The 13,496-nt window shown below is 56.2% G+C and overlaps 2 protein-coding genes across 2 annotated transcripts; one reads left to right on the top strand and one right to left on the bottom strand.

Annotated features, from left to right (window-relative positions):
* Positions 1–953: 953 nt before the first annotated feature.
* Positions 954–9,474, bottom strand: THAP9 (THAP domain containing 9). Its single transcript, XM_032975794.2, has 3 exons — positions 8,947–9,474; positions 6,608–6,806; positions 954–3,464 (listed from the first exon to the last, which is right to left on the bottom strand). Exons 1-3 carry the CDS (start codon positions 9,012–9,014, stop codon positions 1,020–1,022), a joined length of 2,712 nt encoding a protein of 903 aa, XP_032831685.2. The 5' UTR covers positions 9,015–9,474; the 3' UTR covers positions 954–1,019.
* A 157-nt stretch (positions 9,475–9,631) lies between these two features.
* LOC116955023 (cyclin-dependent kinases regulatory subunit 1) lies at positions 9,632–13,295 on the top strand. The gene is made up of 3 exons (XM_032975961.2): positions 9,632–9,785; positions 11,858–11,985; positions 12,439–13,295. The coding sequence occupies exons 1-3, from the start codon at positions 9,727–9,729 to the stop codon at positions 12,480–12,482; spliced, it is 231 nt and encodes a 76-aa protein (XP_032831852.1). The 5' UTR covers positions 9,632–9,726; the 3' UTR covers positions 12,483–13,295.
* The last annotated feature ends 201 nt before the right edge of the window (positions 13,296–13,496 follow it).

Below are 13,496 nucleotides of genomic sequence, written 5' to 3'. Positions count from 1 at the left end.
AACGAATTGGCATGTTCTGTTTACGTGACAAACCTTACTAATTGGCTGTGTCGGGTGGGGGCGGGTTTACACGATCGCACCCAAAAAAAATTCTGTGTTATGCTTGCATAATTTGTTGGTGCCAGCTCCTCACCACGTGATTCCTCCTCGGCGCCGCTTGAGACATCCTCTTCAAGAGCGATGTAGCGAACACGTGTGCGTGCGGCAGCACCGCCCCCGTTATAAGCCGATATATACGCCCCGCCCCCCTCACCGTTGGTGGAGCAGCACTGTTCACGCCCTCTCCACCGCCACGTTTCCACCCACGGACGCCCGACAGGATCCAGCAGTTTTCAAGCGTGTACCGTGATGCCGGCATGTAATGTTGAATTTTTGACTGAGCGAAGTTGTTGTACGAGAGTTGGAGAGACACGATGGGAGGGAAGTGAGGTGACCTGCAGTGTGGCGAGTGAGAGGGTGGATGAATTAGTGATTTAGCGAGTGTGTTGTCTGTACGTATGTTAAACTTCTTTCGCACCGTACATAGCCAACCGTGCTAATCGGTTGGCTATGTTAGTTTCCCGTCTAGATTTGAAAGTGCGCAGCTCCAGTGGCTTCCGTAATATCGGAAGACCGTTCCAGACGGCCCTTGTGTGACGCCGGCACAAAAGGGGCCTACTCTTCCTTCGATTGACATGGGATATTTAACATCCACTCTTGAAGTAGACTTATGGTCAATCCTCACCGCAGTATTAACTGGGGTGGTCTGCCATTAGGTCCTGTGATTCCAGTAGGTCAGTTCTGCAGACTGCAGGGGCTCTGCCTGACAGCGTGGCCACCGCAGCGACGGAAACCAGCGTGAAGCGCAGTGAAACAACTGCCAACACGGATAGTTCCCAGTTGGTCATCACCACAATCCGACTTACCCTCAAACGCTTTTATCGACGTAAAAAAAACTGCTGTACAAATACAAATGCGCTTGTAAGAACGTTTTAATCACTTGGGAGTTCATTCCCAAAGCCAACCAACCCTGGCGTCGGTCACCAGACAAGGGCGCACTTTGCGTAGAGGCCGAACGCGGGGGCGGGGGTCTCCGCGCGTTTCCTCTCTGCCCTCTCCTGCCGAAACCGGACGGCGAGGTACGACCACGCCACCGCCTGCACCAGGAGCACCAGGTGGTTGCCGGGCGGCTCCTGCTCGAACATGTGACTCGAGTGAGCCGCAAAGAAGTCCCTCCCGCGGTACGAATCCAGCACGGCCGCCGCGAGGGCGCGTAGCCCGCGCCTCGGCGCAGGGGCAACGTTGCTCAGACGCCGATCCTCGCGGAACAGCCGCTCGCTCAGCCGGCAAATGCGGACGACGTCGTCGCTGGGGGGCGGCGGCAGCGGGCGGCACCTCCGTTGCGCCGCGCCGCACAGCGCCCCTGCGCAGCGCTCGCATGTCAGCGCGGCCCTCAGCCTCCGCGTCACGAACCTCGCCACGCACGCCACCGCGCGGTCGGACCATTCGGGGTCGTCGGCTGGAACCGGGAGACGCGAGAAGCCGCAATTCGCCGACGGCGACCGCGGAGGCGACGGGTCGAAACCCAGCGAGTCCTGGCCGACCGCTCGAGCCCTCTCGGCGCTCGTGTTGATGAGCTGCACGGCTCGGAGGCCGCCGCAGGATGACGCCCGAAGGGCGGAGGCCGAGTCCGGCGCCGCTGCACCGGTTCCCGCGGACGCCCCTTCTCCCGTCCCACCGTGCGCGGCGAGAGCGCGTTTGTACGCGGACGCGAACTGCCGAGCCGTCGGGTCCTTGTCGCCGCCGCCGCCGCTCTGAGACCGCACGGCATCGAAAAACATTCCTAGGTGGTCCCAGCTGACCCTGTAGGTGCAAAGGCACCGGAGTTTGTGTTTGGAAAACGCATGGTCGTACAGAGCCACGACGCTCCGGCAGCAGACGAGGAAGCCGATGAATCCAGTTTTGCGCCGGGAGAGGACGAGCCGGTCCCCGCGTTCGGAGTCCTTCAGCGTCCGGATGTAGTCCTGAACGTCCGCGGCAAATTCCCGAACCTCACCGAGGTTCTCGAACGACACGGGTTTCTTCCAGCCCTCCTTGCACAGCACGTTGCGCGAGTCGAGGACGTCGCACAGCCGGTTCATGTGCCTTACGAACGTCGCGGTCGGTCGGGAATTCTCAAAGCCGGGAACTTCCATCTCCGAACAGACGTCCATCGCGTCGGCGAGAGAGGCGCTCACGAGCCGCTCGGCCGGCCTCGCCTCCGCCTCCCCTGCGAACCAGGCGAGCTGGGCGGCGCTCAGCCTCTGTCGCAGGGAACGAACATCGCGTGGCCGCAGCCGACCCAATCGCTCCACGTGGTCCCACAGAACGAGGCCGTCGCTGCCGTCCGCCACGGACCTCTTTTCCCGCAGGGCGTCGCGAACCAGCGTCAGCATATGGCAGGGGTCGAGGAAGAGGAAGACGGGCTCGCCGGTGACGGGGTGCTCGAAGTGAGTCTTGAGCTGCTCGCTCGGCTCCAGGCAGCAGCCGAGGGCCCTCGCCATCGACAGGTTGGCGGCAGCACCGTCGAAGGTCAGCGAGACGACCTGCGCGCCGGCGTCGTGGACCGCCGACAGGCACCGCCTCACCAGATTGGCCCGCTCCGAGCCGGAGAGGCCGTCGATAAGAAAGTAGCCGACGGGCAGTTTCCAGGAGGCGTTGATGGCGACCAGCATGAACGTCAGGGCTGCCCTGGCCGCGGGCAAACTGTCTGCGTCGAGGCCGGTGCCCAGGTCGACGCGCCCGTGGTAACGCCGCCTGTCCCACTCCACGTGCGGTCGGAGTGGCATTTCGTCCGCCACCAGGGCGCAGAGCGGAGTCCTGCCCGCCGCTCTCGCCTCCGCGCTCATCCTCTCCAACGCGTCCAGCGCTTCCCGCGTGAATCCGGCTCCCCCGGCGGCCGCTTGGCCCCACCGGGAGACGATCTGCGGATGGGGCAGGCACGTGCTGAACGTGTTCCTGACGTAGGCGTAAGCCTTCGGCGAATAGAGGTGCAGCGTCAGGGCAAATGTCCGCAACTCGGCCGACTTTGCCCGCGGACGTTTGAGAAGCTGCGAGTTAGGCCGACTCAGCGAGCTCTGGAGCACCTGCAGGCTCTCCTCGCCCACCAGGCGCTTCTTTCTCAGGTCGGCAAAGATGCCCTCCAGCTTGGCGTTCTGCCGCACGATCAGGCGCCTCTTCCGGCAGACCAGTTTCCGCTTCTCGGTGTCGATCACGGCCTGCAGGCTGCGCTTCAGGGCTGAGGTGCACAGCGCGTCAGAGTTTGCGGCCGGTGCCGCTGCCGCTGCCACCGCCGCCGGGCCCCCCTCGGAATTTGCCCTGCAGTACAAGTGGTCCGACTTGAGCTGTGTCGCGTGTGGAGGGCCCGGGCCGCGGCCGTGCCCTGCCGAGCCGACGGGCGGCGCAGCCAAAGGCGACGACGATGATGACTTCCGCTTCCTGCCGGCCTGCGAAGGAAACGTGGGGGGGGGGGGGGGTGGCGACGAACAAACGGGGATGTCAGATGAGCGTTCGTCGTCACGGGGCGAGGGGGGGGGGAACGCGTTACTCGAGCGAGCGTACCCGTCCGTAATCCAAAACGCACAACAATTGTGGCACTTGTAGTCTGACTGTTTCAGAAGACTTTCAGTAAATCCTTCATAATCGTCCAGGGTCAATCCACTGCTGGATGAAGGCCTCCCTCAAGCCACCGCCGCCTCTTTCGCATTCCAACGATCCACCCAGCCACCTGTACACGAGCTGCTTTCATCATCGCTCTGTCTCCTCCTCAGCGGACGTCCTTTCGGGTGCATTTAGTTCCTTGGCAGCCGCCTCGGTATTAGTCCTTGGCCACGACTCATCAGGATGTGTCGTGCACAAGCCCCGCTAAGATCACTTAGCGGGGCTTGGAATGATGTCAAGTCCTCCAACAAATCAAATATCGTGTCTCAATCACATTTAATTTCTGCAAAATAACTGGTTTTGGAGGTCTGGGTCATATGACCACAGATCCAAAACCAGAATTAACAGCGTGAGTGTGGCCTTAAGTCAAAATATATACATTAACTAGCTTTACTACCCGGCTTCGCCCGGGACTTAGATTCACCACGCCCGGCCGCCTTTGTCTCCCCAGTGGCGATGTTCACACACCAGTTACTCGTTTGAGGCTGAGTCGACCTAGGGGAGGTCCAGGACCGGTTCAAATAATCGTCACCGGTGTTGGCCGTGAGCGGGAACCGAACTCGGGTCGCCAGGTTCGTAGCGCAGCGCGCTAACCACTACACTACCGCTCCCCCCACACACAAACGCACGCGTCCATAGGTACACATACACGCGCTTGCTGCAGACGCAACTTTCATGGTGCGTACGGCAGTAAACGACTGAAATAATAAAGCAATGCTGCGCGAAGAACGCCTTAGACCTGCAACACATTTGTATTTCACTTTACCCGCGATCAGCAGGCACACTCCGTTACGCTTCCGCACGCGGGTCACATGACAGGTGTGACGTCACAGCTCACTTGCCGTGCAAAATATATGCATAATTGTGGCCCCCCCCCAAAAAAATACAAAAGTCTAGTTTTATAATTTTTGCATGGTGTACAGTCTGGAAAGTACCCACATGGCAAATTTGTTGCATGTCGGGAAGTACGCTAAACATTTTGAACAGACACACATTCACTAATTTCCCTTTTATATATATAGATACCTCGATATGCCAAGTATATGGGTTCCTGGAACTTCGTATATTTAAACGTCGTATAATGAATAACTTATAACTACTATGTATGCATGTACAGGGACCCCTCTATTTACGAACGAGTTAGATTCCATAGGTCTGTTCGTAAGTCCAACTTTACTCCTGTCGATTCCAAACGTGTTGTACGGCATGTACACTAAACACGGGGAATGTCTCTAAAGGTTGTATAATCTCCTGTAGATGCCACTGGTTCTTCACGTTCTGCAGATGTAGATGCCACTGGTTCTTCACGTTCTGCAAATGTAGATGCCACTGGTTCTTCACATTCTGCAGATGTAGATGCCACTGATTCTTCACGTTCTGTAGATGTAGATGCCACTGGTTCTTCACGTTCTGCAGATGTAGATGCCACTGATTCGTCACGTTCTACAGATGTAGATGTCACTGGTTCTTCACATTCTGCAGATGTAGATGCCACTGATTCTTCACGTTCTGTAGATGTAGATGCCACTGGTTCTTCATGTTCTGCAGATGTAGATGCCACTGGTTCTTCATGTTCTGTAGATGCCACTGGTTCTTCACGTTCTGCAGATGTAGATACCACTGGTTCTTCACGTTCTGCAGATGTAGATGCCACTGATTCGTCACGTTCTGTAGATGTAGATGCCACTGGTTCTTCACGTTCTGCAGATGTAGATACCACTGGTTCTTCATGTTCTGCAGATGTAGATGCCACTGATTCGTCACGTTCTACAGATGTAGATGCCACTGGTTCTTCACATTCTGCAGATGTAGATGCCACTGATTCTTCACGTTCTGTAGATGTAGATGCCACTGGTTCTTCACATTCTGCAGATGTAGATGCCACTGGTTCTTCATGTTCTACAGATGTAAATGCCACTAGTTCTTCATGTTCTGTAGATGCCACTGGTTCTTCACGTTCTGTAGATGTAGATGCCACTGATTCTTCACGTTCTGTAGATGTAGATGCCACTGGTTCTTCACATTTTGCAGATGTAGATGCCACTGGTTCTTCATGTTCTGCAGATGTAGATGCCACTGGTTCTTCATGTTCTGTAGATGCCACTGGTTCTTCACGTTCTGCAGATGTAGATGCCACTGGTTCTTCACGTTCTGCAGATGTAGATGCCACTGGTTCTTCACGTTCTACAGATGTAGATGTCACTGGTTCTTCACGTTCTGCAGATGTAGATGCCACTGGTTCTTCACGTTCTGCAGATGTAGATGCCACTGGTTCTTCACGTTCTGCAGATGTAGATGCCACTGGTTCTTCACGTTCTGCAGATGTAGATGCCACTGGTTCTTCACGTTCTGCAGATGTAGATGCCACTGATTCTTCACGTTCTGCAGATGTAGATGCCACTGGTTCTTCACGTTCTGTAGATGTAGATGCCACTGGTTCTTCACGTTCTGTAGATTAGATGCCACCACCGCCATCTGTTGCGTGGCGATTGAAATTACGATGTGTGGGTTTTCTACCCAGCGGGAGTGAATGGAGTGAATGCTGTCTTCCCTCGTTATTCGCAAGGGATGTTCCAGAGATGCTCGCGAAAAGTACATTTTGCGGGTAATATTGGCCTACAAAAACCTACCTTTTAATTAGTTACCTTAAATAAATACGTAAATAAGCTATTAAATACGTGGAAATCATCTCATCACATTCTCTCTCGTCGCTTTCCCGCATCGCATTATTTCTCTCGTTCCCTCTCGATGCTGCCGCAGCAGCAGATGCAGCCGCAGCAGAAGCAGCCGCAGCAGAAGCTGCCGCAGCAGAAGCAGCAGAAGCAGCCGCAGCAGAAGCAGCCGCAGCAGAAGCAGTTCGCCGACAGCCAGTAAAGCGAACAGCAAAAGTTTGCGAGCAACGCGTGAAGGGCGTGGTATGTGAGTGTACCTTGCGCGGGCGAGGAGAGGCGAGCGGGAAGATGGAAGGGACGGCGCCGGGGCGGATGCGCACGTAGACGAGCGACGTCCTGTCGAAGTCACCCTCGACGAAGTGAGCCGAGCAGATGGAGGTACTGTGCGTCGGCTGCCACCGCTCCCTGTGAATGGCGGCGATCCACCTCATCCGCATGTCCTTGTCTTTGGGTAGCCTGTGGTACACGAAGGAACCCCGCGCTGTTCGTCATCCACTTTGCGCCCCCCTTCCCCCCTTCAATGACCGCGGAGCCAAAGCCGCACGGTGTTTAGCTCATCGCTCACGACGAGGGGGGGGTCGATCAACCACACGTGTCATTGTGCACTCCGCAGGTTGCTTCGGGTAGCCAGGTGTGGCTCTTTTATTATTATTATTCAAGTGAACGCAATGGCGTGATCAGGGATTGGACCCAGAGCCGCCACGTGCACAGCAAGAGGCACGCGCCCCCAGTTTAGATTTGGGGACTGACTTGGGACTGAGAAATTGAGCAATGCCAAACGCTGGGGATCTAATTAACTTGGCAGATATGATGTTCCATCATTGTTGGCTTCATTGGCGTTGTTCCATCCCCCCCCACGCATCCCCAGCTCTCTTAGCCTCCCACTTCCGGCCCCGCCCACTTCCGGCCCCGCCCACTTCCAGCTTCACGTCCCCCACTCCTCGCGTCCACGCAACGCTCCCCTACCCCCCTCTCTTGCCCCTACCCCCCTCCCTTGCCCCTCCCCCCTCTCTAGCCCCTCCCCCTCTCTTATATAACCTCTTACCACGGCATCTGTCCCACTTAAGCGCAAAAAAAATGTTATTGCTGTGGTTTTCGCACCTGATGATGATTGCTTGTGTTGCGATCGAAACGTCGTGATTTAATTTATTTCATAACTACTTGACTTTCCCGAAAGAACCAAAGGGTAGTATAGATGCTACTATGTAACGTAGGGTGTGTAGGCATATAGTCAGTAGATACTATTGACTATTGTATGTCGTCTCCAGCCTTCTCTTCATTTCCCTCCAGTTCTCCCTCTTCCATCTCCTCGCCTGCTTCTCCCCCTTCTACTGTCCCCCTCCTTTTAGTGGGAATCCTTCCCCTGACATCCCTTGCATAGGCATAGGATCGTCAATTGTAAATATGTTGATTCAACTTCTTACCCCAACATCTAAGGGGAGGGGAGGATCCACTTTAAGTAAGTAAAGTTGGGCACGCAATTTAAGTTTTCAGTTCATTTACATTTATTTGGTTTTACCCTGTGAGCCGTTCGGCTCTTGATTCGAGTGCAACCGCAAATTTAAACATCCTCTGTAAAAAAAAACAAATAAATCTTCCAGAAAAAGCACCGTAAGTTTATATGCTGCGTACAAAAAAAACGTGCAAAAATCCACGATCACGATACAATCTAGATTAAAATTCTAAGTATAACTCTAAACTGCAACATACAAATATGGCTAAACTAAACCTTTTTAGAAATCACTAAAATCATGCAATAAAAAACAACGTAACGGTGACCAAATTTTGATTTAAAGCTTTCGTGACTGCAGTAATTCATATTCTTAGTTTTTTCGGTAAAGTCACGTTGAAGGGAAACAACAAAATAATAAAATATATATAAAACAATAAAAAATTATCACGTTATGCATAATTTATGCAAACCAACACACCTGAAGACGACCGTTTGAGTTATGGTCGAAACGTCGTGAGAATTTTTTATTGTTTTATATATATTTTATTATTTTGTTGTTTCCCTTCAACGTGACTTTACCGAAAAAACTAAGAATATGTAACGGTGACCATTAGTGATTGTGATTGATTAAATGTGATTGAAAAGTGACCAATAGCGACATGCAGCCCCCCGTAGCGAGAGGAGAGGGATTGGTGGTGCCGCTCACGGCCAACGCAAGTCACGTACTGTAATGCCTGAACCGCTCCTGTGCCTCCCCTAGGTCGACTCGGCCTCAAATTATTACCCGGTGCGGTGTGTGGACAAAAAAAAACAACATCGCCACCGGGGAAGGCAAAGGCGGTCGGGCGTGATTGCTGGTCACTCAAACCACCTCGCATGCCGTGACGACCTATCATAGGTGCTGCATTTGCCCCTAAAGTCTGAAAAAGCTCTACGGGGTGGGGGGGGGGTCGGTGTCTTTGTTTGGGGAGCAGTGGTTCAACACGGGCAGGCCAAGACTGGCGCGGTTTCCACGTCCCGGCGTCTCATCAGCAGCGCGGTGCTCAGCCCCCTCGCCCCCCCCTCCCTCGCCCCCCCCCCTCCCTCGCCCCCCCCTCCCCCAAAGGCACCCCCCCGGTGGTGTGGATCCGCGCCCCTTGTCACCTGTGGAAGGTGACTCCCGGCGGCTTCCCCGTGCGGTTCGTGCAGCCAGAAGCGCAGCACACGACCATTGTACCGCCCGGTCCCACGAGAGAGAGGACAACGAGGGGAGCGTGAGGGGAGCGAGGGGATATAGCCAGCAGAGTGTGAGGGGAGCGAGGGGATAGAGCCAGGAGAGTGTGAGGGGAGCGAGGGGATAGAGCCAGCAGAGTGTGAGGGGAGCGAGGGGATAGAGCCAGGAGAGTGTGAGGGGAGCGAGGGGATAGAGCCAGGAGAGTGTGAGGGGAGCGAGGGGATAGAGCCAGGAGAGACTGTGCCAGGTGCCCACTACGAGCGCGGTGAACTCAACAAGATGGCCGCCCGCTCGCTCCCTCCTCGCCGAGCTCACGTCACTCGGTGACGTCACGTCACCTCAAAGGAACCCAAGCGCCGTGACGTCATAAGTGTTCACGCCAGCAACGTCCGGTTCGGTCTCTTGCCCGACGTCATGTCCACCGCTTCAAAGTTTCAGCCTATGGGGGAAACGGAGGGGTGGGGGGGGGAACGGAGGGGTGGGGGGGGGAACGGAGGGGTGGGGGGGAACATCGGGTGGAGGGGAAACGGGGGGGGGTGAAGGGGGGAAACGGGGGGGGGGGGAGGTGGGAGTTTTTCACCGTTCACCCTCCTTCAGCCAATGAACGGCCGGCTCGGGAAGCCACGTGACCCGCCGCGGTGGACCCAATCAGCGCGCGTCTCTGCGAGATTCAAATAGCAGGCGGCGGTTGGTGTCGTGAGCGCGCAGCCATGGCGCACAAGCAGATCTACTACTCGGACAAGTACACGGACGAGCATTTCGAGTACCGGTGAGAGATGGGGGGCTGTGGTGGGGAGAGGCTTTGCTCGCGCCGGGCAAAGTCGGCGGGGGAGGGGGGGAGGCGGCAGCAGCGGGACGCGCGGAGTTCGACGTGGTCCGCCTCCTCCCTGGGGCCGCCTAGGCGAGGCGAGGCTTCGGGGCCTAAGCCGGCGTCGGTCGTTTAAAAAAGTTTGTGGGAGAATATAAAAAAAAACAACAATCTCGCATTAAACTCCAGTTTCTAATGTTGAGGGTGACACCGTAAGTGACGTTTAAGAGTTCTGCGGTGTCTGCCAAAGGTAGCTCCGTTGCTGTGTATTGCTGGCCGGTTGGCCTTGCGGGTATACAGTACATGCTGTGTAACCACGATTTTTTTTTAAATAAGCTCTCCAGGATCGGGTAAAGCAACCACATTAGCAGCACTCAAAGTAACTTAACAAGTCCCCATGGGGGAAGCAACTAGAGTAATAATGTATAGTGATGCTGGCAATAATCTATAGAATAACTGGTTATAATGTAAAGAATGACTGGCAGTCGTGTGTGTGTGTGTATATATAGTGCCTCCAGTAGCACAGCTGAAGGACACTACCAATAATGTATTGTTTAGAGGAACTCCAGTTGTACTGTATTGAGGGATTCCAAAAGTATTGTACCGTATTGATTTGAAGGTTTCGTGACTTCTCACATTAACATCACTAGCCCCGGTCACTTTATAAGTTATAACCCTTGAGCTGCACCCATTTCAAACCTTTCAAAACAGTCTGCCTTAGCAGCAGATCATGCTTTACCACCTGATGGACGCTTGTGTTGTGCCCGAAACGTCGTGATTTATTTTATACCGTGACTTTACCGAAAGAACCAAAGAGTATTGTACTGTATTGAGGGATTCCAAAAGTATCACTCTGCCGAAGCACCCCAGTTTGCACTGTACCGAGGGACCCCCAGCCACACTGTACCGAGGGACCCTCAGCCACACTGTACCGAGGGACCCCCAGTTGCACTGTACCGAGGGACCCCCAGTCGCACTGTACCGAGGGACCCCCAGCCGCACTGTACCGAGGGACCCCCAGTCGCACTGTACCGAGGGACCCCCAGTCGCGCTGTACCGAGGGACCCCCGGTTGCACTGTACCGAGGGACCCCCGGTTGCACTGTACCGAGGGACCCCCGGTTGCACTGTACCGAGGGACCCCCGGTTGCACTGTACCGAGGGACCCCCGGTTGCACTGTACCGAGGGACCCCCGGTTGCACTGTACCGAGGGACCCCCGGTTGCACTGTACCGAGGGACCCCCGGTTGCACTGTACCGAGGGACCCCCGGTTGCACTGTACCGAGGGACCCCCGGTTGCACTGTACCGAGGGACCCCCGGTTGCACTGTACCGAGGGACCCCCGGTTGCACTGTACCGAGGGACCCCCGGTCGCACTGTACCGAGGGACCCCCGGTCGCACTGTACCGAGGGACCCCCAGTCGCACTGTACCGAGGGACCCCCAGTCGCACTGTACCGAGGGACCCCCAGTCGCACTGTACCGAGGGACCCCCAGTCGCACTGTACCGAGGGACCCCCAGTCGCACTGTACCGAGGGACCCCCAGTCGCACTGTACCGAGGGACCCCCAGTCGCACTGTACCGAGGGACCCCCGGTCGCACTGTACCGAGGGACCCCCGGTCGCACTGTACCGAGGGACCCCCGGTCGCACTGTACCGAGGGACCCCCAGCCGCACTGTACCGAGGGACCCCCAGCCGCACTGTACCGAGGGACCCCCAGCCGCACTGTACCGAGGGACCCCCAGCCGCACTGTACCGAGGGACCCCCAGCCGCACTGTACCGAGGGCCCCCCCAGTCGCACTGTACCGAGGGACCCCCCAGTCGCACTGTACCGAGGGACCCCCCAGTCGCACTGTACCGAGGGACTTGTGGAGTAGAGGTGGCAACCCTGAGTGAGGCTGGAGTTATCGAGGGGGGTTAAAATGAAAGGGGGTTGTGATGGCGCTCGAGTTGCGTGTGGGCGCGCGCACAGTTGGGGTGGGGGGGCGCCCTTATCCGTGACGTTTAACGCTGCCACTGGCCCCCTCGCAGGCACGTGATGCTGCCCAAGGAGATCGCGAGAATGGTTCCCAAGACGCACCTCATGTCCGAGGCGGAGTGGCGCAGCCTGGGGGTTCAACAGAGCCACGGCTGGATGCACTACATGATCCACGAGCCAGGTAGAGGCACCCCGCGGGGGGGGGGGTGAACTGAGCGAGGGGCAGCTTGGCTGATGATGGGTGGGAATTTGACTGCTGTGTGGAATATTGATGTGTGTGTGGCGGACCGCTGCGCGTGAAGTAAGTGGGAGTGGTGATGGTGAGGTTGAGAGGGTGACTGCTGAAGGAAACTGTAAGGTTGACTGTTGCATGGGTAGGGGTTGTGAATACATGTCTTCGCTGGATGGAGAGTCAGCTACTAAGTGGGTGGTAGACGTGAACTATGTGTGTGGCTGACTGCTGGCTGTGAAGCTGACTGCTGGGTGCGACGTCTGGGTGCAAGGCTTGCGCGTAAGTTTATTCATGGCGATTTGTTTTAGGTTGGCTGCTGGGTGGAAGGTAGATCAAGGTTGACTCTCCTGCGCGGTTGACTACTCGCTGTGGTGTTGACCCAGTGCCTGCGTCTCCCCGCAGAGCCACACATTCTGCTCTTCAGGCGGCCGCTACCAAAGAACTAACAGCTGCTCCTGCCGCCGCCATCGCCACCCGTCCCGTGCGCCCCACTCTATTTACGGACTCTACTGTGCGACTCGCTGCTGGTGCCTGGGCCACCGCAACTCGGGAGGAAGTGGAAGTGTCGGAGGCCGGCACGAACCGAGCAAGCACGGATTCTCGGCGACCCCGAGTCTCTCCCGTCCCCTCCGTCGCCCGCCAGTCATGATGAACCAACGTGTAGCCGTCGCGCCGGACGGGAATCTGCCCCCCCCCCCACCTGCCGCTGTGACCCCACAGCCCCCTCGCTGTGGGTAGCGCTGGCGGTGCTGTGGCCCCCTTGATGGTTTGTTGTGTTCTTCAGCCAGGGTGGCCCCACACACGTCGCTGTTACTTGAACGTCCGAACGCGTTGTTCCCCCCCCCTCCCCTTTCCTCACTGCTTTGTTTGCCGTGCGTGTCGTCGTTCACGCCTGTTTGTCGTTGAGCTGTTCATGTCGCTCGTTATCTCGCGTGTCCCGCGCTGGAGGGAAGCTGCCCTCCCGTGTGACATTGGGTTGCCCCTCGTCTGCCCTTTGCCGCCTCCCTGTGCTCGCTCGCCGTAACTTTCCCTCCACATTTCTGCCTTGAGTCGAAGAGAAATGTGTATAACACAATAACCTTTGGGACCACTCGTGACGAGGAAGTGTATTGTGATTGATCAATATTACGCTTCTCCGTTGTAAATTAGTGCTGTGTGTCCTGACATTGTAGAACGTATCTTAGTGTTCGGGCTTCTTCCACTGTAGGGTTAGTGCCAACTGTTAAAAATGTATAATTAATAAATGTGCAGATAAGTCATGTGGTGTTGTGTGTGAGGGGCAGTGCCTGGAGTCGTTTCTGCAGCAAGGGGCACCAGAGCCATTCCTTCGCTTCCATGCTCACCACTCAAATTGCTTGCCACCTGGAATTCTCACCAACTCCTTTCCTTGGCTCGCCACGACCTTTCATCGAAACGCCTCGCCCCACCCCCCACACACACACACCTTGGCCTCCCGCATC

Source organism: Petromyzon marinus, chromosome 57 (genome assembly GCF_048934315.1).
Source record: "Petromyzon marinus isolate PM22_M1 ecotype Great Lakes invasive population chromosome 57, UKy_Petmar_22M1.pri1.0, whole genome shotgun sequence".
NCBI lineage: Eukaryota > Metazoa > Chordata > Hyperoartia > Petromyzontiformes > Petromyzontidae > Petromyzon > Petromyzon marinus.
This window is presented reverse-complemented; position numbering and strand designations above follow the sequence as displayed.